The 27928-nt window shown below is 44.9% G+C and overlaps 1 protein-coding gene across 1 annotated transcript; it reads right to left on the bottom strand.

Moving 5' to 3' along the window:
• LOC139326279 (vomeronasal type-2 receptor 26-like) lies at positions 1-27928 on the bottom strand. The gene is made up of 4 exons (XM_070956435.1): positions 27812-27928; positions 3154-3366; positions 1226-1319; positions 1-911 (listed from the first exon to the last, which is right to left on the bottom strand). Exons 1-4 carry the CDS (start codon positions 27926-27928, stop codon positions 1-3), a joined length of 1335 nt encoding a protein of 444 aa, XP_070812536.1.

Genomic DNA, 27928 nt, shown 5'->3' with positions numbered 1-27928 from the left:
TCATGTTTTTACATTTATTCTGCCCGTGAGCTGCTCCTTTGTGTTGAGGTCCGGCCTCAGAAGGATAATGTAGCACTTGGGGATGAAGATGCAGCCCAGCAGACCAACACTGGAGGCCAGGATGGAGAAGACCTGCACAGCCACCATGTATTTCCCTTTGGTGCTCAGGTAGGTGGGCACAAAAGTCACCCAGACACTGCAGAAGACCAGCATGCTGAAGGTGATCAGCTTGGCTTCGTTGAAGGCCCCAGGCAGGTTCCTGGCCAGGAAAGCCACCGTGAAGCAGATGGCAGCCAGGAAGCCCATGTAGCTGAGGGTGACGTAGAACATGACAACGGCCCCTTCGTTGCATTGCAGGATGATCTCTCCAGGCTGGGAGTGGAGGTCAGAGTCAGGGAAGGGGGGAGAAACTCCCAGCCAGATGGAGCAGATGATAATTTGGACAGCAGAACAAGACAGGATGATGGAGTTGGCCAAGCTCTTCCCCAACCATCTCTTCACTCGGTTTCCTGGTTTTGTGGCCAGGAAAGCCAGCACCACCGTGATAGTTTTGGCCAAGAGAGAAGAAACAGCAACTGAGAAGATGATGCTGAAAATCGTTTGTCGGAGAAGGCAGGTGGCTTTCCTTGGTTGACCAATGAAGAGAGAAGGAGACAAGAAACAAAGCAGGAGGGAGACCAGGAGGATGTAGGAGAGGTCCCGGTTGTTGGCTTTGACCAGAGGAGTTTCTCGGTATTTCATGAAAATGTTTAAAACAAGCCCTGTGGTTAGAAACAAGAATAGGGCAAAAGAGACCAGGATGATGCCCAGAAGTTCTTCATAAGACAGGAAAGTTATAACTTTGGGGATACATTGGACTCTGGCTTCATTTGGGTATTTATCATCTGGACATTCAGTGCATTTTTTGGTATCTGAGAAAGCCAAAAAGCAATATTTTTTTAATATTCTGTCCTTTCATATTTCAAGAAATACATTTTTTTGGACAATGCCTGATTCCAAGAACATTTCCAAGATTTGTTGCTTAACCATTCCACAGAAAAAAATGATAATATATTTTTCTAACAGCTATATAGCTAAGGTATATGAAATTTGAGGATTTCTAGTGCATTTTTAAAAAAGGAAGAAAAGAGTTGAGCTTCAATACATGTTTTAATTTGCACTTTCATCAAAATGCTGCGGATAAATCCATTTCCACCAGGCCTTCCTTTCCCCTGGTGTCACCCACCTTCCTGATTGGAGAAGGTCCCCTCCGGACAAGGAACGCAGTCATAGCAGCAAACTGGCTCTCCTTCTCGAGCCCGCTTGACAAATCCAGGACGACAACTTTCCACACATTTGGACTGAGGCAGGGACTGAGCAGAAAAACAAGGAATGCCAAAGAAAAGGTGTTAGGACTCTCCATCCATGGAAAATGGGAGGAAAAAAGGACATTAGCCAAGTAGCCTCTATGCTTCACTGAGGTAAATATGAAATCTCTGACTCCTTCCAAACAGGTGTAGGAGATGTGACCCTGGCAGGTTCTTCCTTTAGTTCCTCCCTTTTGCTTCTGGCACAACACGTTGGAATAATAAAGGACTTTCCTACTTAATCAATTCTGGAATGATGGAATTGAGAAAAGATTTAAGCATTGTGACAAAGTTAAAGGTTCTCCCTCATGACTGTATTAAAAGGCATTCCTCCACTCTTCATCTATCTATCCATGTTGATGATGATCATATTAAAATTTTAAATACAGTCATTGTCAAAGATTTATTAAATTATTTTATTTAATAAAGATTTATTTAAGTAGAGTAAAATGTTATTAAAAAGGAAACTTCTGACCAGTAGGGTCTGGAAAGGTTTCTTTTGGACTACAGAAAGCCTTGCAAAACTGGTCCCCTTTGACACTAGTTCCAAACAGTCTCCCCGTTAAGAGACAAAGCAAAAATTCCTCATAAATTATAGCTGATGATGTTACCTAGTTGGGTAATGAAATGCCTGGAAGAAAACAAGCAAGCTCAGAGAGCACCAAGGAGCCCTCATGTCAACCCTGAGCTACCAATATTCTCCTTTATTAAGACTGAAGGTTTCTGCATAGTTTCTAGAACTGTAGTGAGATTGAGGGGAGATCATGAGAAGATGTCCCTGAAAAAGGTTAAGTCGCAAATCTTTGGCTGCAACAGAGGGGACATGAGTGTGAGTCCTGGGTCAGGAGGAGATATTTCTGAGGCCCACCCAGTTATCCAAGAAAAAGTCCTTTGTGTTGAAGAACTCCAATTAGGAGATTCCAACTGGCATGGAAAGACTGACCCACATTTAATAGTAGTTGAATTTGGAGACTCCTTTTCAAGCAGAGGGACTGAAGGTGGCTAACACTCAAGATAAACAAGGCCATTCATTTTCAGATGAAGAGCCCTCTTAATTATCAAAGGCCAAATCTAAGTAGCATTTCCTGTCACAATCTGTCTCCTTACTTCTGATATCGGGAAGACCTTTTCTTTGAACTAAAGTTGTGTTTCAGGTTTCTGGGACAAGGGATTCTCTCACTGGTCACTCTCATTTTATGTGACCTGAAAGTCTTGGACCTCCTTCCTAGGGGCAGAAGATCAATTGCTCCCCCCAGTTGGGTGAAAGACAGATATGGCTACCTTTGACCAGGTCTGGACTACTTAAACACATTACAGACCATGGACCTGCCCTTTCAGGGAACCATTTCCCAACCTCCTTTCCCTAAGCAGGACAAGAGGAAGCTTCTCTCCCAATGGAACCCCCAGGAGCTCCATCCAGCCATGATCCAATTTCATCTCATTCAGTCCAAACCTCAATTCAGGGTCTCTTCAACAGAATCCCCTTCAGCTTTGCTCTTTCAGGACAAGGAACAAACGAACCTGAGGCTCTTAACAACACAACCTCCAGTACTTGAGGGTTTCTCATCCCAGGTTGGACATGGCTGAACCAGCTACAAAGAGTCTTCAGTATTACAGCAACTGAAGAACAGCTTGGTCTAAAGTACTGAAGGCTCCCAAGTGGTCTATAGAAAGGAAACTATAAGGTTTCTACTCCCCATGTTCAATTCTCAGTGAAGGTCATGGACCCTGGAAACTAGGCTTAGTCCATATGAAATGGGTCCCAAATCTTTGGAAAAAAGAGGAATCACACCAAAATTTCTCCCACCTGGTTGAGGAACTTTAGCTGTGAAAGAGCATTCTGGTAGATAGTAAGTCTCTGTCTTTCCAAAGTCCCCATTCGAAGTTTGATGGGATTCTCCATGGGGCGAATCAAATGGCTCAGGATTGCCAGATCTGCTGCTACATCTCCATTTTGATCCAAGTAGAGTTTTATAATGGAAATATTGCAATACTCATTCTTCTGCAGGAAAGGATGGAACTAGAAGGGGAACATCCAGGAAGTTTAACATCTGAAAGCTTTTTTTAAAAAAATCCCCTTTAGCGTTTACACATTTGAATCTTTTTTCTACAGCTGCCTAACATCAAAATATACATTTAGAAAAATAGGCGTTACTCCCTTCATAAATAAAACAAATGTTCAGCAAATTGCTCAACCCTATATTGGCAAAATATATATTAACAAAAAATAATTGATGCAATTGGTAAATTATAGGGGACATTCTAGAGCAGATGATAAATGAATCATAGGGAAAAAATTATTTATAAACGCCTGGAAAACATCAGGTTGATTATGAAAAATGGTTCATTTAGTGACCATTTCAAAGTCATTTCAGATCTCTTCCATGTTGCTCCAGAGGGAGGAGGGGAAATGGGGCAATGAGCTCCGTCAGAAGGGAGGAGATTCTGGCTGAAGGAGAGGAAAAAGACCCTTAAAAGAGGAGCCATTTCAGAGCTGAGCCCTCAAAGCAGAGAAGTTCAGCCTCCTCTTCACTGAGGAGGCAAAGACTGAGCAGCCGTCAGTCAGAGAAGCTTTGACTGGGACTCTGCAGAGAGGAGGGGTTGGGCTAGATGGTCTCAAAGTGTCCTTCAAAGTTATAAAGGTAAAATTCAACTATGCTAATCACAAACCCATAAAGACATGAGTGTATTTAAAAATGCATACATCCTTTTAAAATTCAGGGGCCTGGTGGCTCAGCAGACTAAAAGAATTGTGATTAACACCAGCTGTCTGCAATTACTGTAAATTCGAATCTCACCAGGCTCAAGGTTGACTCAGCCTTCCATCCTTTCTAAGGTAGGTAAAATGAGGACCCAGTTGTGGGGGCAATAAGCTGACTTTGTATAAATATACAAAAGTATGAAGGCTATTGCTTAACGCGTTGTAAGCCGCCCTGAGTCTCCGGAAAAGGGCGGCATATAAATCAAATAATAATAAAAAAAATTAATTGCGTTTAAAACCAAAATCTATCTGTCGTGGGGCCTGGTGCTTAGAAGATGATGTCTCCAGCAATCAGATTGGCCCAACCGTTGATCTTCTGAAGCCCAATGTGGTTGAGAAGATTCCCCTTCTTCTCCTTTGGGTTCCTTCTCTGAAGGACCTAAGATTGATGGATCCATATTGTTAGAAATAGGAAAGCAGCAATAAAGCAAGGAAGGCAATCTGGTACCCTAAAGGAGCAAAAGTTTATCAAAGCATCTGCAATTAGCACAGCCCCCCAACCCCCCCCCCCCCCAAGGCTGTGTGCTCTCCCCACTTCTCTTCTCTCCGTATACCAATGACTGCATCTCTAAGGATCCATCTGTTAAACTACTGAAGTTCGCAGGTGACACAACAGTGATCGGCCTCATTCGAGACAATGGTGAATCAGCATACAGACGGGAGGTTGAACAACTAGCCACGTGGTGCGACCGGAACAATCTGGAACTGAAGACACTCAAAACGTAGAAAATGGTGGTGGACTTTAGGAGAAACCCTCCCATACTTCCACCTCTCACAATACTAGACAACACAGAATCAACAGTAGAGACCTTCAAAATTCTAGGTTCTACCATATCACAACACTTAATGATAGTCATAGGGTTATAATTATAGTCATTAAGTGTTGTACCTTATGATTCTTGATGAACGTATCTTTTCTTTTATGTACACTGAGAGCCTATGCACCAAAGACAAATTCCTTGTGTGTCCAATCACACTTGGCCAATAAAAAATTCTTTTCTATTCAAATCCACCAGGTGGACCCGGATCAAAGCATGCAAGAGGTTTTATGCCCTTCCTCCCGTCACTCAACCCTGTCCTGCTTCTTTATTGGCTGAAAGACTAGCAAGCTCTCGACCTATCCGGAGCTCCTGTTCAACAATATGGCCTTATTTTCCCCAGCAACCCCCTGTCTCCATGGCCTGGTGTGATTCTGCATCAGTAACTTTCCATTGCTCTTTTGCGTAAATCGGTTATATTTTGAAATGTGTCCATTAAGCTCTTGCTCAGAAATCCCTCCCCCCTTTTCTTTCTAGACTTTTCTGAACCACTTTGCTCACTCTAAGAACAAGACCGTTTTCACTAGTTTTTAAAAAAATTCCTTAATATTCTAGTTCCTTATTTTCTTTATTTATTACGCAGAAGCAAAAGCTGTAATGAAACATTATTTTAGAAGCAATTCTTCACATCCCACAATATCGGAACCCCATACCTGCCACGGCTGCAGCCTTGGAGCCCCCAACCTCCCTTCGCCCTCCTTCCTTCCCCTCCTCCCTCTGGAGGAATAGGCGGCATTCAAGGCCTGGACCAGAGTCTGAATGAGACTGTAGAAAAGGTATTGATTTGGGATATTTCTTCTGTTCTCTTTCTTCTGGGTCTCCAGTGGGGCTTTCTGGGTGCATCTTCTGCGGCCTTTGACAGAAAAGACGTTATTTGAAAGAGAACAGAGAAAATAAAGATCTTGAAACTTTCTTTCCACAGAGAAAAGGGGTTCAAAGGCAGAATCCATTGGCCTTTTTTTTAACCGATAAGCAAAGTTCCAAATACTATGGATGTATTTGTGAAGTCTGTGCTTTTCCAATGTTAATGTTCCCAAAGCTGTACAGATCCAGACTTTCCCTTCAATGGATCCTGGCAGACGCATAAATGTTAAATGGAAAGAAAGAATTCTGTCCCAAATGGACACATATTCTAGGAAGTGAACAAAGACGTTGACTTGTCTCCACTTAGAGAGGGAATCCCTGAGGGCTGCTGTGTATCCAGTTTTTGAGAACAGTTGTGATATAACCACACAAATTCCATTCCTGACAAGCATAGGAGAAAAAAGCCTCATGAAATTCTCTCCCTTCTCTGTGTCTGAAGCAAAGAGGCCAATCAGGGTCCATCTGAAGTGGAGGAGCACTTGGACAATTGCTGGGTAGTGGAATCCTTCTTTGGGCTCCATCTGATGGAAAAAGGGGAATTTCCTTTTATCACTCAGAGCCTCTGAAACAAGGTTATTACTGATCTGAAAAAGCAATGAAGAAAGCTGTGTTATATTGGGGGTCAGATAAAGTCCAAAACTTTATTTTTTTAATAAATTCAACTTGGTATTGATGAACAAATTAAATAGATTATTGTTGATTAGCAATTATGCCATATCAAGAAACAAAATATTAAGCACAGTGTTAACGACACTGTATATAAAAATGGAGCCCAAGAAACAAATTAAATAAAAAAGAATAAGAATAAAAAAACATATTTCTGTATCACAACTTATTCCAATCAGACCCACATGTCTATGGAGATTCTCAGTCGTCCAGGTTCTTCAGCTCTGGATGAGAAGCAAAAGGTCTTCAAAGAAAAACCAGAAAGTCCAGTTGCCTCTTGAAAAAAGCAACTTTGGGACAATCAGATCCAGATGTGCAGGTGTCAAGTGAGCGTTTTGTTCCAATAAAGGGCCGTATTATAACTTTAATTCTGACTGAACAGCGAATGTGTTGCTTTAACACAAGTTTCCCAATAGGTTGTTTGTCTAATGTGCAGTCCAAGACTCTCATCTCTCTCTTTCTTATGCAGTTGACATTCAAAATTCCAGATTCTTGGTGAAGCAATATTTGTTTATTTATTTATCTACCACTTTGATCATTTTTGGGCCTGTTCTCTAGTTACACAAGAGAGAGGGAGACCACAGCTCCTAATATAATTTGTCAGATGCATAAACCTAGAGAGCTTTATTTGAAATTCTGCATCTTCTAACCCAGAGAACTTGGGGACTCTGTCAGGTTCCAGAGGTTTAATTGTACACTAAGAAATTCAGCCCTGTGGAAAAGGAAGGAGACCCTCTGTGAGTTCTCTGGTTTCATGTATCAGGACACAGTAAAAAGCATCTGGTCTTCAGCAGTTCTTAAAAGGATGTAAATGCAACCTCAGGCGAATAGCAACACAGGAGATATAACACCCTGTCCTCCTTTATTTTACAGAAAGAGAGCCGAAATGGAGGAGCCAGGTGTGAAAGGCTAAGGACACCCTGACTGCTTCCATAGGTGTGAAGAGGCCGAGAGGAAGCCTGGTGCTGCTGATCAAGGGACCTGGATTAATCGATCATCACAAGTGTGACGGCCTCTATAAAAGCCAAAGTTTCAGGAGTTTGCTGGTCTCCAGCATTGAGGTCTGTGTTAACACAATGCCAAAGAATAAAGACTCCAGCAGTGATCTGAGAGAAGCCATTGTTGCTGCCTATCAATCTGGGAAGGGTTACAAGGCCATTTCCAAACAATTTAAAGTCCATCATTCTATAGCAAAGAAGATTGTTCAGAAGGGGAAAACATTCAAGGCAGCTGCCAATCTTCCCAGGAGGGACCATCCCAGCAAATTCACCCAAGGTCAGACCATGCAATGCTCAGAGACATTGCAGAAAATCCAAGAGTTCCACCTGAGACTCTACAGGCCTCAGTGAGCCTGTTAAATGTTCCATTTCATGACAGCAGAATCAGAAAAAGACTGGAGGAGTTTGGTTTGTTTGGAAGGGTTGCCGGGAGGAAACTTCTCTCTAGAAAGAACATGGCAGCACGGCTGAGGTTTCCCAAGTTGCACCTGAAGAGACCACAAGACTTCTGGAACATTCTCCTTTGGACAGACGAGACCAGAGTGGAGAAGTTTGGCCAAAATGCACAGAGCCACAATTGATGAAAACCACACACAGCCTATCAGCACCATGACACACCAACCGCCTAGCACGGAGATGGAGGGGTGAGGATTTGGGCTTCTTTTGCAGCCACGGGACCTGGGCACCCTGCGATCATTGACTCGGCCATGGACTCCTCTGTCTACCAAAACATTCCAGAGTCCAATGTGAGACCATCTGACTGACAGCTGAAGCTTGGTGGACTTTGGGTCATGCAAAAGGTGATGACCTCAAGCAGACCAGCAAGTGGCTGAAAAAGGAAAGGATCCAGGCGTTGCAATGGCCCAGTCAATGCCAGACCCCAACCCAATTGAAATGAGGTGGTGGGGCCTCCAGAGAGCTGTGCAGAAACAAACCCCCACAAACCTCAATGAACTGTTGTAAAGAAGAGGGGGCCAAAATTCCTCCCTCAACATTGTGAGAGACTGATAAAGTCATACAGAAAAGGATTACTTCAAGTTGTTGTTGCTGATTCTACAAGCTATTGTATCATAAGGTGCATTTAGTTTTTCAAACATGGCTTCTCCATTTTGGCTTTCTTTTCGTGAAAGAAATGATCACATGGTGTAATATGTCCTATTTTGTTGTTCATCTGAGGTTGTATTTACCTCCTTTTAAGAACTGCTAAAGAGCAGGTGGTTTTTTATCAGATGTCCTGATACATAAAATCATAAGAACTCAAAGAGGGCGAACTTTCCTTTTCACATGACTGTATTTCCTCTGATTTTAGAGAAAGATGAAATTGTGTAAATTCCCAACTCAGCTCTGAATCAGCACCTGAAGTCCTTTTATCCACCCCCAAAATACTCCTCAGGTGCTGTGATTGGGCTTGTTCCAGTAGAGGTAGATATTAAGCCCCAAACTTCAGTTCAATAGAAGGGCTTGGGGGTAACTTTGGCATTATATTCTCGTCTAATAATTGGGGAGAAAGCTGGATAGCTATGATTTTCTTTTTCAGGTTCACCATTTAAACTTTAAATTCAATCCTGCCATTGCTTTAGGTGAGCTCCTTTGATGATGGCAGATCCAAGATTCCGTCTCAGAGAAAAGTGACACTGAGTAAAGAAAAGTGTTACTTGCTGCATTGGCCACATTTGTTTTCCAAAGACCAAAACTTTTGACTTTGATTGATCAATAATCAGAATTATTCTCTCAGTAGGAGCCACCTTTTCTCCAGAGTCTACGCCAGGGGTCGGCAACCTTAAACACTCCAAGAGCCACTTGGACCTGTTTCCTACAGAAAAAAACCACACTGGGAGCCACAAAACCTGGGTGGGCATGGCCAACTCAGTCACTCACTCCCACCCAGTCACTCCCACCCAGTCCCCCAGTCCCATCCAGCCACACAACCATTCTCTATGTCTCTCTCCCCCTCTCCCCTCCTTTCTGTATCCCTGTGTCTCTCCCTCTCCCTCTCTTCCCCTCTCACCTGCTGTCAGATCCCTAAAAGTAATACTGCCAATCAATTGGGAGAAAGGGGAGACTTGGATTCGCTTTACTAGCATTGCTTGTGTCAACAGATATTTTACAACCTACATCCTGGCGCCAAAGAGCCCTGAGATCAGTAGTGGGATTCAAGTAATTTAACAACCGGTTCTCTGCCCTAATGATTTCTTCCAACAACCAGTTTGCCAAACTGTTCAGAAAGTTCTCCCGAAGTGGTGCGAACCGGCTGAATCCCACCACTGCCTGAGATCCTCTTAACGTGGAGGAATGTTTATGATACCCATGTGGGTTGTTTCACTTTAAAGGATAACGGTGTGAATGCATGTTTGTTCGGGTTCTCAGGGAAACTAGTAAAGAAAACATCTTCACACTTGTGTTTGAACTATCATGTTTCAAGAGTCTTTACCTAAGTTGGAAGGAGAAGCAATCCTTACACCTGCTCTCTATGTATCACTCTGTATGTGTGTCTCTATGTCTTTCTGTGTGTGTGTGTGTGTGTGTGTGTGTGTGTGTGTGTGTGTGTCTCCCGCCCTCCCTTCGGGCGACCGTCCTCCTCCTTCCCCTCTCCTCTCATAACTCCCTGGCCGGGAGCAAAGCGCAGCAAAGGCGCATGGGGGGTGGGCGGCCGCTCGCTTAAGGAGGGTCTTAACAGGACACGGCTTCTCTCCTCCACTAATGCTCCAATCATCGCCTGGCCATGTCATCGCCCACCCCTGGCAGCTCTTCGGCCGTGCGCGGAGGGAGAGTCTTTCCTGAGGGAGGAACTTGAACTCTGTTGAGGCCATTGAAAAGTTCAGGCGGATGTGTCATAGTTTCATATTAGGAAGTCATGGGAATTGCCAAAGCAATGTGTTCCTCTCTCTCTTGTCCAACATAGATAGGAATTACCTTGGGGATTTGTGTTGCCATTTCAAAGTGAGGCGTTTCCATTCCTCTCCCATCACTGGTTGGCCCCGCCCCTCTTATTTCGTTTTTTGGACTCCATCCCGAAGTGGCAGGAAGCGAAGGCTGCCTTAGGTGCAAATGTGGGACGAAGGCAGGTCCAGGGCAGCTTCGCTCCTGCACTCTCCGGCGACCCTCCTCCTCCTCCTCCTCTCGTAACCCCCTGGCCAGCTGTGGCTGATCTGGGAGCATGCGCATGCATGGGGAGACCCTCCTTAATTGAGCCACTGCCCTCCCCGTGCCCACCTTTCCTGAGCTTTGGCGCTTGCTTGAGGAGAGGAGGGTCTCCCTGTGCCTGGGCACGCTCCCAGCTCAGCCACAGCCGGCCAGGGGGCCACAAGAGGAGAAGGAGGGGAGGAGAGTGCAGGAGCGAACCTGCCACATTTGCGCATAAGGCAGCCTTTGCTTCCTGCCACTTCGGGCTGGAGTCCAAGGAAGAAATGAGGGATGGGGCCAACCAGTGATGGGACAGAGAGCCGTGGCAGAGGGCCTAAAGAGCCACTTGTGGCTCCGGAGCCGTGTGTTGCCGACCCCTGGTCTACGCAATCTAACCCACAGGATAATTGTCCTGTACTATCAGTTTAAACCAATGTGTATTTAGCAAGTAGGCGCCTCAGTGACTTAAAGACACTGGATCTGTTCCGGCAGTTCGAGTTCTACCACTGCATGGCGGGGTGAGCTCCCATCATTGCTTCAGCTTCTGCCCACCTACTGTGTTTCCCCGAAAATAAGACCCTGTCTTATATTTTTTTTTGAACCCCGAAATAAGGGCTTGGCCTTATTATTGGGGGGGGTGTTATTATTTTGGGGTTGCAGGAGGCGGCGAGCGTGGCTACCTCATGGCTGCTCCTGTGTTGTGCTGCTGTGGCAACGCTCATCAGCTGTTCACTGGGGCAACCAAAGGTGGGAATCTCCCTGGTATTCTTGGCACTCGCCCGCCTCCCATCCATCCATCCATCCCTCACCTGCAAACTCCTGCCATGCTCCTACCTCTCTTCAGGGCGACTCCTGGCAGCCCCAGACGCCCAAAGTCTGCGCCCACCCGGCTCCCTTTTCCACAGCACCCGGCTCTTTATCGCGAGGGGTGGCATGTGGGGCAGGGGAGAAGCAAGACACATGGGGCGAGATGTGGCTTGCTCCTCTTGCCGTCTCTTCTCCCCCCCTCACCAGGGACCGGGGAGACCCGAGACGTGCATCTTACCTGCCTTGCTGCTCTGTCGCGTGTCTCTCTCTTGTCCGCAGGCAAACATTTTGTAGGGTAAAAAAACCCTTGCAAGTTTTATCAAACATCTCGAACTCACAAGAAGTTTGTTTTTACCCTACAATGTGTTTGCCTGCAGACAAGAGCGAGACACACGACAGAGCAGCAAGGCAGGTAAGATGCACGTCTCGGGTCTCCCCAGACCCACCTCTCCCAACCTGCCACCCCCAAATTGCATCCAATTTGGACAGGGGCAGGAAGCCCTGCCATGCACGGCGAGAGGAGGAGAAGACGGCAAGAGAAGCGAGCCCTGTCTCGCTCCATGCGTCTCGTTTCTCCTCCACCCCACCTGCTGCCTCCCTCGACAAGGAGCCGGGCACTGTGGAAAAGGAAGCCGGGCGGGTGCGGGCTTTGGGCGTCTGGGGCTGCCGGGAGTCGCCTGGCAGAGAGGCGGGAGCGGGGCGGGAGTTTCCCCTTTTCCTTCTCTCCCGCAGACGACGAGGACGGTCTCCATAGACCGCCAGCCACCCGATCTGTAAAAACCGCCCTGACAGCGCTAAACAGCTGTCCGGCGGTTTGAAAAAACTCTCCTTCGGGTGAAGAAGGAGAGGAGAGTCAGAGGGGGTGGGTAGAGCTCCCCGAAAGTCACTGGATTAATTCCAGGGACTCGGAGGGTGAGAGCTCCCCAGTTCACCCCTCCCATTGCTCTGGATCGCTGGTGCCTCTGTTAATCAGAGCAAGACGTCTGCGTCCAATTCTGCTGGCAAACAGTGAGTTTTACTGATTTCTAACAAAGCAGACAGAGCGGAAGCAAGAGTGCAAGCTTTCTAAAAGAAACAGAACTTAACTCCATGAATACATTGTTGCAAACGGAGCTCTCTTGAGCTGGAGGCTGGAGAGGAAGCCTTTGTTACGGGCGGAAGGGAAAGTGAAAGTTAAAAGGAAACTGCTTGTTAAGAGCCCTCTGCCTGAAGAGTAAACTGCTGAGGATTGAGTATAGCTTGAAGAGAGGACTGTTTATTTTGGAAAAACTTTGAAATATACTTTGTAAGACTGTTTATAAGGTTTAGTGGCTGTAAAAGGGAAAAAACCCTTTTTAAAAAATAAAATGGCTGCTAAACAACTAAAGCCACCAACTTCTAAAGGGGGAGGAGGTTCCCCTGTAGTGACTCCAAAACAACAACTTCCGGCTGACACACAGTCACAAGACCTTAAAGAATTTATAATGGGTGCCCTGAACAATCAGACAGAAATGATGAAAGAATTCTCAGAGGAGTTAAAGAAAATTAAAAGTGTGGTGGAGGAAAAACATGATGAAATAAGAGATGACATTGTTTTTGCAGTTTCAGGATTGGCTACTCATATGTTAAAGATTGAGGAGAGAGTACGGGAAATTGATGATGCTAACTTGGAGCTTGCAACTAAAGTAGGAGAGGTTATGATACAAACAGAGAAAGTGGATGACGAAATGGTTATGTTACAATACAGATCAATGGAATTTGCCCTGAGGCTGAGAGGTTTGAAAGAAAAGAGTGGTGAAAATTTAAAAGATGTTTGTTCCAATGCTTTAGCAGAGCTGATCTTAGAAAGGCCAGAAGATGTGGTAATTCAAATGGACAAAATTTACAGGGTCAATTCCTGGCTGGCAAAACAAAAGCAGCTACCAAGAGATGTGGTGATTTATTTCACAACAAGGAGAGTTAGAAATGACATTCTGCAAGCTTCTTACAGAAACAAGATTAAAGTGGATGGACAAGAGCTGGTGGTCCTGAAAGAGCTTCCTCCTAAAATGTTAAGAGACAGAAAGCAGTTTGGTTTTTTGGTGAATGAACTAAAAAACCAGCAGCTTCAGTACAGATGGGATGTCCCATTTGGGATAATAGTGACATACGCTGGGCAAAGACATCACTTAAATACAGTTGGAAAGGCAAAAGATTTTTATGCCAATGTTTTAAAGGCTGGAAGGCCACCCTCACCAGGGGGTGCTAGAAAGCAATTGGAAATTACTCAACAAGAGAAAGATGGAGGGCAACCACAAACCTATGCTCAAGTGTTAGCTGGAGGAGCTATTCTGGAAGAAGATCCATTACTGACTGGGGGTCCACCACCAACCTTGGAGTCATTAACGATGATTCAGCTGCCAAAAGATCAACGACTGACAAGGGCTACCTATAAACAACATATGGCACAACAGCCTCAAGATTCAACTCAACAAGCCCAAAAAACGCAAGCAGTGGGAGGAGCTAGGCCGAAGTCTAAAATGGCGGAGGAGGTTCAGCTGATGCTCTCGAAGCTTGGAACGCCCAGAGATGGCAAATAAATTTCTATCTTGGAATGTTAACGGTTTAAATTCTCCACAAAAAAGAAAGAAAATATTTCATTATTTGAAGCAATTTCAGAACGATGTTATTTGTTTGCAAGAAACGCATATTAAATCTTCAGATCAAAAGTACTTGATAAATTCGAAATTAGGTACACACTTTGTGGCATCAGCACCAGAAAAGAAAAACGGCCTAGTAATATATGTTAAAAGAGGCTTAGTGGCCAATTTAATTGAGGCTGATACTCAAGGTAGATATATTGCAATTGAATTAACAACACAGAGTGGGAAGCTGCTTGTAATTGGGGTATATGCACCTGTCAAATATTTGCAAGCCATTGGCACATATATCATACAGACACTAGTGGAGGCAGAAAGTGCCCCCACCCCTATGTGGAGAGGAGGGGCTTACACTGAGTATAAAACCCCCTCTAACCTCTCCACCTTGCTCTCTTTTACGTTTGTTCTCCATGAGACATGATCTTTGATAGGGGTAGTCACACACGCTGTGTGCCCCCTACCCTAATGGATATTAAGACAGCCTTTGTATATAGTTAATATGTTTTGTTATATGAATAAATACATTTATCACATTTATTCATGCATCTGCCTTTGGACTCTTCTATGCTCCTGGGTGTTTTCTACGATCCCAATTTCCACAGCACCTAATCAACAACAAGATAAATTTTATAAACTTTTACATACCAAAATATTACAATGGGATTATAGATCTTTACTTCTAATGGGTGATTGGAACGGGGTAATAAATACCCAGAAAGATAAGAAAAGTCTTTCCAAGATCTCAATGCGTGCTAAGTTGCCTAAATCTTTTTTTGATATTTTGGAGGATATGGAGCTTAGAGACATTTGGAGAGAAAGGAACGTATTGGAGAGCGATTTTACTTTTTTCTCAGATAGGCACCAATCTTTTTCGAGGATTGATTTTATATTAACTACAAATGATCTTTTTTCTAGGGTGAAGAGTACGAAGATATGTCCAAGAACTTTAACTGATCATAGCCCGGTTTGGGTGGAACTAGAGCAGGAGAGAGGGGAAAGGAGGTCTTGGAGGCTAAATGAGAATTTATTCAGATATGAAGACAATTTGTGTGAGCTTAAAAAACAAATGAAAGAATTTTTTATTAATAATATGAACAAAGGAACTTCGATGGAGATGGTATGGGATGCGTGTAAGGCTTATATGAGAGGAACATTAATTTTTTTGAATAATAAACATAGATTAAAACAACAAAATAGATGGAAAGAGATAGAGGAGGAAATTAAAAAGAAGGAACAATTGCTTATAATTAATCCGGGAGATAAAAAGGCAAAAGATATGATTAATATTTTAAGAGAGCAATTTAATATGTTAATGGCGGGGCAAGTCGCAACTAGCATACAATATGCCAGACATAATACATTTTGTAATGCTAATAAACCTGGGAGATGGTTGGCTTACACGATGAGGAAAAAACAGAAATCACGTATTATAGACAAAATAGAATTTAGAGGTAAAGAGATTTATCAACAGAATTTAATAAAAAAGGCTTTTTTGGAGTTTTATACAAAATTATATGCTAAAGATGTAATTCAAGATGTTGATATTGATGGATATCTAAAGATGGAGATTCCTGAATTAACGTTGGAACAGAGAGATAGATTGAATCAACCTATAACTTCTGAGGAAATTGTTGGAGCAATTAAACAATTAAAAATAGGTAAGGCTCCGGGAACAGATGGACTAACAGCTGTTTATTATAAACATTTACAATCCGAAATGTTAGAACCATTAAAAATTTTATTTAATAAAATACAATTAGGAGGAGGAGTACCACCTTCTTGGAAAACAGCCTTTGTTTCACTAATTCCAAAGGAGGACCGAAATTCCATTAAACCGGAGAATTTTAGGCCAATTTCACTTTTGAATACTGACTATAAGATTTTTGCTAAAATATTAGCTAATAGACTAATGCCAGTTATGCAACAAATAATTCACAATGATCAATCTGGGTTTATAAAAGGTAGACAAATGAGATATAATGTTAGACAAATTGTAAACTTATTGGAATATTTGGAAAAAAATAATCAAGTCCCTGCAGCGTTTATATTTTTGGATGCAGAGAAGGCATTTGATCGTTTGAACTGGCAATTTTTGTTTAAAATAATAGAGAAAATGCACTTTGGGGAATATTTTACACAATCAATTAGAGCGATATACCAGCAGCAATCAGCACAAATCATAGTTAATGGAGGTTTAACAGAGGCTTTCAAAATTGAGAAAGGAACAAGACAGGGGTGTCCTCTGTCCCCACTGCTATTTATTTTGACTTTGGAGGTATTACTGAATAAGATACGTGATTCACAAAAATTGAAGGGTATTGTAATTAGACAACAAGATTACAGATTAAGAGCCTTTGCAGATGATTTGGTTATTACCTTATCTCAACCTATAGAGTCGGCTCCATACATATTGGATATAATTAATCAATATGGGAAAGTATCAGGATTTAAAGTTAATTCACATAAGACAAAGATGATAGTTAAAAATATGACTACATTTGAAAGAGACAAATTAGCAAGATTAACAGATTTTGAAATAGTTAAAAAAGTTAAATATCTAGGGGTATACATAGCAGCTTCAAATACAAAATTATACAAAAACAATTATGAGGTACTTTGGCAGAAGGTACAGAAGGATATGGAAAATTGGAAAAAATTACAGTTGTCTTTATTGGGAAGAATTGCAGCAATTAAAATGAATGTTTTACCTAGATTTTTATTTCTGTTCCAAATGATACCTGTGCTTAAGAAAGATGAAAATCTGAGAGAATGGCAGAAAGGTGTTAATACTTTTATTTGGGCTGGGAAAAAACCCAGAATAAAAATGAAAATTATACAAGATACACGTGAAAGAGGGGGTCTCAAAATGCCTAATTTAAGATTATATTATGAAGCAGCGGTTTTATCACAAATCAGTGATTGGTTTAATTTAACTGAGGGGAGAATTTTGAATTTAGAAGGTTATGATTTGTTATATGGATGGCATGCCTATTTGTTATATGACAAAAAAGTGGATAAAGTATTTAAGGTTCATATATTAAGAAATGCTTTGTTAAGGGTTTGGAAAAAATATCAATATAAGTTAAATTATAAGATACCTTTATGGGCAAATCCTAGACATGCAATAGAAAATATAAGTATAGAACAAAAACAGGAGGTGATTACCTATAAAGAGCTTCTTATTATGGAAAGGGGGGTAATGTATTTGAAATCTTTAGATATACTGAGAGAAGAAGGTATAATTTATACATGGTTTCAGTATGGTCAACTTCAAGCTAGATGGAAGGAAGATCAAAAAACTGGCTTTGTGCAAAATGAGGAGAATTTGGTAAAACAAATTAGAGATCAAAAACAAATGCATATTAAAAGGTTATATAATGTTTTATTGGAAATAGATTCTGAGATGGAATTGGTTAAAGACTGTATGATTAAATGGGCACAAAATTTTCAAGAGCCAGTAATGATGGAGACTTGGGAAAAGATTTGGATTAGAAATGTGAAATTTACACAAGCACAAAACTTAAGAGAAAATTTTTATAAAATGTTTTATAGATGGCATTTAGATCCTAAAAAATTATCATGTATGTATTCTAATGTGCAAGCTAAATGTTGGAGATGTGACTGTGATGACGCAACTTACTATCATATATGGTGGACTTGTAGAAAAATCAAAGCATTTTGGATAAAGATTTGGTGGGTGATGCAGAATATTCTTAAAAAGAGACTGAAATTTACTCCACAGTTGTTTTTACTGGGTATAACTACGGACTGTACAGTTGTAGAGACTAAATTGATTTTGAACTTGATAACAGCAGCAAGATTGTTGGTAACACAACACTGGAAGAAGGACTTCTTGCCTACTATTGATGATTGGATATTGAAAGTAACTAATTTAGCTGAAATGGCTAAAATTTCAGCATATCTGAAGGATCACACACAAGAAAGGTATATACAGGACTGGAGAAGATGGATTGATTATATACAAAATAAGTATCAAACCAAAAAATATCAAATAGCTTATGAATGATTTCTTTTATTTGTATAAGCATTATATAAGTGATATTAGAAGTATTATGTTTAAGAAATAGGATTTTATATATGGGGGGTTAAGAATTTTTTCTTAGGGGGTGTTAGTTTAATGATTGGTTATGCAATTTAGTTTATTGTTAAAGGTCAATAGAAATACCTTGTGTTCTGCTCTGGGAAGTCGGGGAGGGGGAGGGGGGGTTGGGAGGGGGGTTGTGGGGAAATTGTGTATGTTTTAAAACTTTTTCAATAAAAAAAAATAAAAAAAATAAAAAAAATAAAAAAAAATAAGAAAAGCATGTGACAACACTAGTAGTTAAATAGGTACCGCTTTGGTGGGAAATGTGGCATGTTTGGTACAGATGTCAGGCCTCTAACAATGCTGGACTTGCTTGGATGTGACACCGAACTGTGAGGCACCATCGGTGGCGAGAGAAGGCCCAGATGTTGCCACAGGACACCTCTCAGCTTTCTGGTGTGGAGCTGGTTCACCCCCTGTGGTGAACCCTGGAGAAGCTCATGGGCACAAACTGAATGGACTCGCACTCTTTGGCAGCGAAACAAATACTATGTACTAACATTGTAGACTCCTGGCTAATTATACCTTTGCCATATGCTAAATAAGTAAATATTTTAGCACTTTAGCCATGTACATGAGAATCCTTCCTTAGTCCTGGTAAGTCATTAATATCCAGACTGAAAAACAAGGGTTCAAAGATTCATTCTTCTGTGTTACCCCTTGGTAAGTATCGATCCTTTTTATCGTGGCTCCATTGAGCCCCAACCTCCCTCTCAAACAAGGGCTTGGATCAGGGCCAACAGGCTAGTTACACTTTGCGGGCAATCAATTTCCTCCATAATATTGATCTGCTCTTTGTGTCAAATGCTGCACTAACATCTATAAAAGCTTGAAAACTGTGGTTTACCCGACTGACCTATTGTGTAATTAGATACTTCAAAACTAATCTGTTGACAATATTAGATTATTAATGGATTAATTACTGTACAACTTTATGAAACTTTTTACTTTACTTAAACGTTTTTGTTCCTCTGCAAGGAATCCACTTTTGTTCCACCCAATCTCAAATTTACTTAAGAGGAACAAGCAATATATTTCAGCCACAGTATCTGTTAGTCTAACGGGCTTGTAATTGCTAGATTCCATTTTATTCCATTTTTCAATATATATATAGAGAGATGCTACTATTGCCAGCTTGAATACAACTGCATATGGCAGGTGTTATATCTATGTGAAAATCAATATGCCAATAGTTTATCCACAAATAGGATATTTTTTGAATAGCTGAATAGCCGGGAGAAAATCCTCTTCAATGACCTTATTGCTTTTCAGGCCTTGTATGAGAAATTTGAACAAGAACGTAAAAAAAAAAAAACATAACTGACATGTTTGCTAATATGGAGAAAAGCAACTCTTGAATTCCATGGAGAAGACATGGTTGCATCTATTGCTCACCCACCACTCACTTTACCAGAGAGAGAAAAAACACACACAAACCTGTGGGACTTTGTAACGTGCTGCTAATGTGGATGCCTGGATGGAGATGTCCCTGTTAGCTGTATCAAGAAGAGCCAGAAGGTTCTCCTTCCTTCCACAGCCGTAGTTGGGGACATTGGCTTCTCCAGTGGAGAGCATGTCCAGCAAGGCATCTGAAGTGTGTAAAGTGTTCAAATAGTTGTCATGGATGTTGTAGCCCAGTGTGAGGTTGTGCAGGAGCTGGGAGTTCTTGTTGACCCCTTGAATGGTGAAAATGAGTGGTAGGGTGTATACAAAATGGTAAGAAAACACACTGTAGAAAAATGTTCAAGTTATTATCAACAGTAACAACAAACTTTTTAAAAGAATTTATTCTTTTTTGCCTCCATAAGCCTACTGAGTCTTAAGCCAATATTGATCGAAAACCAATAATCGGTTATAGAAATCTGGGAATGGGCTGGGCAGAGGCAACTACAACTGTTTCAGTCCCTCCTTTAAACAAAATGAATTCAACTGATGAATTCAGGAGTGAACGGGGAGAACGGAAAATAATCTGGATTGCCTTCAGGTTTTTTAACCCCATCTTTGGATTTGAGTCTCTTCTTCAAAATAAAAAAGGAGGCAAGTTATAGAAATCAAAATCAATCAGGACATTAGACAAGTCCTATAATATAAAAGTAAGTGAAATAAGACAAAAAAGAACGAGAGTATTAGGACTGCAAATGGAGGGGATGCAACTCCATCACCCTGAATGACTTACGCATGAGAAGGTATAGAAGGAGGACTGTCAAAAGGTAACATTATAGGCGATATTAGTGTGTCAGTTGAGACTATACCAATGAGATAGTCTCCTGGCCTGTAAAAGCTCCATGGTTGTTCTCCATCCTGGTGCTCCAAACTCAGAGGGCATTTCATTCTCAGCTTCCCAGAGACTGGATGGGACAAAAGCAGCATCAGAAGCAGAAGCAGGAGGTCCATAATTCATGGAGCTTTATTAATCCTCTTCCTGTTTCTAATACCCACAGCAGGAACAGTTGGGAGAATTCAAAGCACTCTCAGAAGATGGAAATGCCAGCGACTTTCCTGATATAAACAGAGAAACACTCAGCTTCACCTGGAAAGGAGAGAAAGGTACAATCAAGAGCACAGATCCTGCCTGCCCCAAAACTTGTTCCCACAGAGCTTGACAAATTTATCCTTTTCTGATACAAGATCCTTTGCATATGGCTTCAATCTGCTCTCTCTATCGCAGGTATCGAGATCTCCAAGGCCCAGATAATCATTATTAATTACAGGGAGAAGCAACTTCTCCTCTTGGGATCCTGAGCTTCTTCTGGGCTCCATGTGCAGAGGAGAAGATGGAGAAAAGCTTGTTTCTGAAAAGCCACAACTACACTCCTGGGGTCAATTCCTGTCGTGGTTGTGGTCCTTCCTGTCAGGACGTGTCAGGAAAGTGATGTTGGAGGAAGATAGTTCGATAACAAGGGAATTGACCTCTGCTGTCCTTCAACCGGGTCTCTTGTCTCCAGAGTCTGCTGGAGAAGGTCAGAAGTATGGAGTTTGGTGCCACTCCAAGTTGGTGACCCTTAACTCTTGTGCTGCCTTTCTTCTTAATGCCAAGGAAGGATTCAGTTCCCTTGGATTCTGCCTAAGGTGAAGAGTGGGGCCTGTTCGGGCTTTTCTTTCATATCAGAACTTCATAAATTGGAGCTGATTTTAAAAAGTGGGACCCCTCTGACGTTCCCATCTCTGAGGCTGTGGGGTGAAGCCCCCTTCCCTAAAAAGCCTCCGAGTGCTTTGAAGCTGCTCTTGGGGCACCTGAGTCCCTGGTTCATTGGGATCCATTGTTGACGGATTGTGTCTCTTCTCTGGATGAGGAAGGCGGAGACGTCCCCCTTTGCCCAGAAGGGAGAATTGGGGAGGGGGCTGAACTGAAGGGAGAGGAGGGTCCCCATCCCAGGTTCTCCTCTCAGGGCCTGGCTAGGAGGTCCTGGGGGGCTCTGGGTGGAAGGCCAGGCGGAGGCCTGGGAAGGGGTTCCTCTCCTCCCGGAGGGTCTCTGCCGTGTCTCCCTGGAGCCTGGAGGGGCCCAGAGGGGAAGGAGCCAGAGACGGGGGCCCAGGAGAGGCCCAGGGGAGGGGGGCAGGGGCGGCTGGGGCCGCTTTCCTCTCAGGGAGGCCGGGGGAACCTTTCCCCACACTGGGTGGAGGAGAGTCTGGGCTGAAGAGGAGCCTCGCAGGAGGAAGAGCCTCTCCGGCTTCTCTCCCATGGTCTCCATCCAGGCTCCCACCTTCCTCCCCCCCGGATCCAGAGGCTTCGGGGCCCCCAAAGAGCTTCCTGGGCCGATCGGCCAGCAGGTCCCCCCTGAGGAGAGAAGCCAGGATGGAGGCTCTGAGGGGGGAAGGGAGGCCTGGCCCTTCCTCTCCCCTCGGCTCCCCCGGCTCTGCCTCGGCCTCTGCCCAGCAACGGAACCAGAAGGAAGAAGGTGGAGGCTGTAGATCCTCTGCTGATGGAGGAGGAAAATAAATATTATATATATATATATAAATATTATATATATATATATGTTAAAAAAGAGGGGAAAATCCTTCATTCCCTGGTTGCCCCCCATTGTCCCATATCCCCCTCCTGCCCCCGTGAAATCAGGAAAAAAAGGATGGGGGGTTGGGCCTCCCCCCCTTGAGGGCCCTTCAGTGGAGGTCATCTGTCCGAGTGTCCAGTGTAGGGCCTCCCAGGGCAGGTGGCTCAACCTCAGCAAAGGCCTCTGGACTTCAACTCCCAGAATCCCCTGTCCAGCACTCGGGGTCCTCTTTCCACGCTTAAGCTGTCCCTCACGCTGCCTGTAGGGGCCAGCCTGCAGTCCACCCTTTCAGCCCCAGCTGGCCCCCACAGGCAGCGAGCAGGACAGCTAAAGCAGGCAAAGACCCCGCAGCCTCCTCCATTTCGTGGCCTCTTTTTTCCAGAGGCGATTCTCCCTCCCTCCATTTTGAGGGGAGAAAAAAAGCTGAGGGGAGATTTTCTCTCCTCTCCAGCCAAGAGTCGGGAAGGTTCCCCAAAGGGGGGGGAGGAAGGCTGGGGGGGGAGACCAGCATCCCCTCCTGGTTCTTTCAGGGGAGCCCCAGAGGATCCAGGGCTGGAGGGGCCCCCAGAGGTCATCCAGCCAGACCCCGGCCCAAACAGGAGCCCCTCCACCCTCATGGAGGTTTCCCTCCGGGGCCTCCGAGCTGCCTGTGGGCCCTGGCTGTATTTCAGAGGCCGAGGCCTTTCATGAGGAGAGTCTCTGCTCCCCATGGAAGCCCTCAGAGGAGAGAAAGTTTAGGCCTGGATGGCCTTGAAGTAGTCCGCTTCCCTCCATCCCTCCCTCCCGACCTCAGCTTAGTTAGTGCAGAAGATCCTCTCCTCCCATAAGGCCCTGCCTGTTCCTGCCCCCTTTGCCTCCCCTCTCGACTTCAGCCCTAAGAATAGGAAACGTCTGGAAGTCTCTCCCCTTCAACCCTCCAGTGCCTCCCCTGGACCCCCCACCCGCTTCTCCAGAGGTCCCTAAGGTCCCCCAGCCCCCCTCCCCCTCCCCTTCCCTCTCCCCCTCCCTCCCCTCCTCCTGACCCTGCCCCTCCCCTCCCGCTCCCTTTCCCCCTCCCTCCTCTCCTCCTCCCCCTCCCTTCCCCTTCCCCCTCCCCCTCCGACCGTCCCCCCTTTTCTTCTATGTACCCTGAGAGCTTCTGCACCAAAGACAAATTCCTTTGTCTCCAATCACACTTGGCCAATAAAGAATTCTATTCTGTTCCTATCCTATTTGTACTCATTTCATGTGTTTATGGCTATGTTTTGCTATTTATTTCCATTTATTTTGGCCATTTTATAATGTCCATGTCTATGTTTATACTGATACTTGTTTCCTTGTACTTGCTGACAAATTAAATAAATAAATAAAATAATAAATAAACAAATAAGCGAAGGGGGGTTGGCAGGATGTGTGAACCGGATCAGAGTTTGGCATTCAGGGAAAAGAGGTGGGAGAGTGGCAGAGGGACAGAGAGGCATCTTTAGAGATCGGTGGGGGGGGGGTTTCAGTGATTTCCCATAATTTCTGGTCAAACCTTGATAAGAGACTTGCAGAGCTTTGTGGTTGTGTGTTCAGAGGATGAAATTGGTGACTTTGTATCAGCCGGATCTCCAGCCTGGGATTCTCCTTGGATGCATGCTTGCTATCGGCTGCCATAGTAACGGGGAGGGGGGGCACGGCATTTGGGTTGGGGGGCTGAGCTGGTGAGGTGGAGACCCATCTGAACTAAAAGGGAGGTTTGCTCTCATGAATGACTGAGCTGCTGAGTGGAGTTGTTTACACCCAGTCAAGGCCAACCGTCCTAGGACTCCCGGTGGACGAAAACACCTGAAGATGGGCCCCACATGACACTATGTGGGACGGGGGTTGGACTTTCAGCCTGGGTCCCTGGGGAGGGGGAGGGATGGGATTTGGGGAAATTTTCAACATGTAACTTTCATGCCTTTTGAATCAGATCTTGCCTTGCTTTTGCCCCTACCATCTCAAACTCAGTAAAAGGACCTCTTCTCTACCTTAATGGAGTTGGGGGGGGGGCTTCTTTCTCAGGTTTTGAACGGAGGCAGGCCTGACACTTTGATTCCCCTCCCCCCACTTGGAGCCCCAGAGATGGCTCTGGATGCTGGTTTCCAGTATTCCCAGTGAGGCCATGGCTCAGGATACTGGGGCTGCTCCCCAGAGCAGAAAGGCTGGGCATGAATCCCATAAAACTGAAGAAGGGGGAATGTGGCTGTGACCCTCCCTGAGTTCCCTTCTCTCTCTCTCTCTCCTGCCAGGCGTTGGGAGGAAGAATGGAGGCTGCTGCTTTCATGAGGCTTTTTCCAAGTCCTTTCCTCAATGTTGGCTTAGAGAGTTCTAAGAACCAACCAGGATGGCTTCCAAACCAGGATCAGGGTCTTAAGAGTTATAAGTCAGTCCAATTAATTGTGGCACTTCTGATGGCCATAACAATTCATGGTTTCTGCATTATGAAGCCTGCCAAGGGATGATGGTCTCTTCAGGTGTCTGTTGTTTTTCAAAATGGAGGCAACATGCGGAGAGTTGTTGGGCTGCATCCATGTTTTTCAAACTTTAAGATGAATGGACTTCAATCCCCAGAATTCCCCACACAACAATGCAGGGACTTCATCATGCTGGCCAGAAAATTCTGGGAATTAAAGTGCATTCATCTTAAAATTCCAAGTTTGAAAAATGCAGCTCTACATTCCTCCCTTCTATAAGGAGTTAAAGCCCTGCACCAAGAATTGGCTAACTCACACGTTGCTCAATAAGCCAGACACAATTTTTTCTCCCTCTCTCTCTTCCGGACAATCCCAGATCCCCCTTGGAAGACCCAGCCCTGCATGGCTTCTCCCCCACAGGAGCCTCTCCTGGAAAGACACGGAGCCCAAGGGAAGCTGGAGAAACCCCGAGGGCTGCGTCCCTCCAACATTCAATCCTGGGACCCATAAACCAGTTTTGTCTCTTCCCAGTGTGGGAAGCCCCCCCACTCCTAGAAGAATGAAATATTTTGGGAAATATGAAAAAGGCAGAATATTATCTTTCCCCAAAGGAGAAATGGAGAAAGAGGCTTTTAAAGACAGAAAGCAGATTCGGTCTTTAGAATTCACCCACCACCATTTAGCAGAAGACACAGAGTTCACTACATGGCACAATTTCCTAAGGGCATTTCAGGCATTGCACTCTCCACCACCACCCCAGCAGCATTTCAGGACCTGCATAAAATCCTGGCCTTCGTTCAGCTAATTGTTCAGCTGGTCCAGAGCCCTGGTGGTTCTGCTTCATCAATAAATGGATCTTCTTCCCAAGGAGCCTCCATTTCATTTCCAGCGTCTTTCTCCGGATTGGAACTGAACCAGATGGATTTTCCCTTCCAACACCAGGAATGGGGGGTGGAGGGTGGGGAGCTGCCCCAGATCCCCTCCTCCTTCCTGGCCATCCTGGGCCTTTTCTATGGGTCTCGGCTTTGCTTTCCCCTAAGTGCCTCATATATGGAAAGAAGTGGCAGTGGAACATGGGATATGGTCTCCCCCGTTTCCAGGACTCAGAAGATGGAACCTGGAGGGAGATTTTGCTCTGCTTTCCTTCCCCAACACGAGGCTCCCCAGCTTCCTTCTCCCAAGAGGGGCTCCCCACTCATCCAGGCAGAGTCCTGTCTGGCATCCCTGCAAGAGCCCCCTTGCCTGGCGTGGGCATGGGAAAGGGAGGCAGGGGAACATGGGATATGGGCTTCCTCATTCCCTGGTCTCAGAGAATGGAAGTTTGAAGGGGATTCTGCATAACTGCTTTCCATATCCCTCCCTCCCTCCCTCCCTTCCAGGGGTGAGTTGCTTCCTTTATTTCTCCACCTCTTTTCACTTGGTTTTCTCTCACTTCTCCCTCTCTCTGTTTGTCTTTGCATGTGGGGTTTTTTTTCCAACTATGCAAAGTTCTGATAAGTAGTTTTTCACTATTTTTTCATTTAGTTCTTGGAGTCAGGCCACACTATTACATCAGCCCTTTTGTCATTGAGCATCAGCTTTCAAAGTAAAGTAAAGTTTGGCTCCAACTCAACAAGCAGATCCGTGACATGCTCAGGCATTAACTGTCCCCCGAGGTTTTCTCTCTAATTGCTATGCCAACAAATGTCACATTTCTTTTTATCTTCAGCCACAGGTGCCGTGTATTCCCTCTGGGGCCAATTTCAAGGCTGTAGATCCCAAAGCTCTCAATTCTAGATGACAGATTTAATTCCATCTCTGCTCTACCATTATGAACCACATGGGGATTATTTCCCTCTCACTTCCCTCCAGAGAAATGCCCAACAATCTCGGAGTTCAAGAACTCGTTGAATTATCCAGGGATCCCTCCTGAGAGGGAGAATTATTATCCTCCGAGTTTCTTCTCTGCTGTGTGGCTGAATCCTCCCGGGAGACTTTGGGGAGAGACCCAGGAAGTTGTGGGCAGCTTCTCTCTTCTCCCCAAAGGGCCCAAAGGCCCTGAATGGAAAACTTTTCCTGCCATAGAACTTGGCTTCAGGCAAAAAGTTTCACTGAACAATTTCAGACTCTGGACTTCCCTGCCCACTGAAGATCAGGGCTGCCTGGATTCCTTCCCATCAAAGGGGGATACTCTGGGGAAAAGAAGAGCTGAGGGCAAAGGGAGCCCTCTTTCTGCCTGCCAGGGTCAGCCCCATCCCTTTTCCATCTCCTTTCCCCAAATGCCAGCTGTTTTCTTCCAAGTGATTCAAGGGGTGCAAGTTTCTTCTTGAGTCCCTTGTATTGTCCCCCTTCAACGCCCCCCCTGCAAACCCCTCTTTATCGTGTAGAAGGGTTGGGGGTTCTGGGCCTTCCAGATGTGGTGGGGTAAGAACTTTCTCCCTCTTCCACTGGGGAGTTGGCTGGGAATGGGACCTTTGGGGCTCCTCCAGATGTGGAGGAGAGATGTCACTTTGCTGGGCTGGGTAGTTATCAATATTGTACTCTGAGATTTGTGATAGTTTGTGTGTGTGTGAGGGGGGGAGGGGAAAGAGAAAGAAACACTAGAACAGCCCCAGAACTCCACCCTCCAACAGATATCCTGGACCACAGAACCCATAATTCCCTCATAATACCAGACTTCTCCCCCCTCCCCCTGGGAGAATCCACCGCTCCTTTCCTATGGGGAGGGGCACCCAGGCCCTTCTAGCAGTGCCCGCCAAGAGTCCCTCCCCCCTGCAGGGACCCAGAAAGGCCTCTTGTAGCCCCCCCCGCACTCCCCCCACCAAAAAGTCCCTGGCGCTGCCTGCACGCCAAGCCCCACCAGTGCCCATCCGAGCAATTCAATGCAGGAAAAGGGGAGGGGCCATCCCCCTGGCCCTGCCTCTTTGCGGGAGGGAAGCCTCCGAGCCTTGTGCTCAGACCTCCCGGAAGAAGCGGCCTCGGCCGCTTCAGAGGACAAACAGAGCATGTGCGAGAGAACGTTGCCCACAGTTGCTCCTGATGGGAGCGGGGAGAATTCCTTGTAGGAGGAACTTTTGCAAGGAAGTTGGAACTCCTTTCCACTCTAGGACTCAACATCTCTCTGGCCTTAACCCTTGCGCTGTGCCTCAGTCAGACTGACGTAGATGAGGCAGCCTATGTACGCGAACTACAGGTGGTCAGTTGGCGTTGAGCATTTCTCTCCTCTGTGTCCTGTCATCCACTCCCCCCACCAATCAGATCTCAACCCCACTTGGATGGTGGTGCGAAGGAGACACAGGCGCATCTCTCACAAGGGGAGCTGCTGTGGCTGGCGGGGACCACCAGGGGCTCCCTCTGCAGGCATCGAAGTCCTGGCAGCCTGTGAGCCTCAGAAGGGAACTGAACATGTGCCTCTGCCTTTTGCCCAT

This window comes from Pituophis catenifer, unplaced genomic scaffold, assembly GCF_029215685.1.
Source record: "Pituophis catenifer annectens isolate HBS135680 unplaced genomic scaffold, rPitCat1.0.hap2 SCAF_27, whole genome shotgun sequence".
Lineage (NCBI taxonomy): Eukaryota > Metazoa > Chordata > Lepidosauria > Squamata > Colubridae > Pituophis > Pituophis catenifer.
The sequence above is the reverse complement of the archived record's forward strand: the minus strand, read 5'-3'. Positions and strand labels throughout refer to the sequence as shown.

Coding starts and splice junctions, on each gene's coding strand:
- LOC139326279 (XM_070956435.1), bottom strand. CDS start 27,928: ATGGGCAAAAGGCAGAGGCACATGTTCAGTTCCCTTCTGAGGCTCACA. Junction 1,320..3,153: donor AGCTAAAGTTCCTCAACCAG/GTGGGAGAAATT, acceptor GTGGAAAGTTGT/CGTCCTGGATTTGTCAAGCG. Junction 912..1,225: donor GACCTTCTCCAATCAGGAAG/GTGGGTGACACC, acceptor TGGCTTTCTCAG/ATACCAAAAAATGCACTGAA.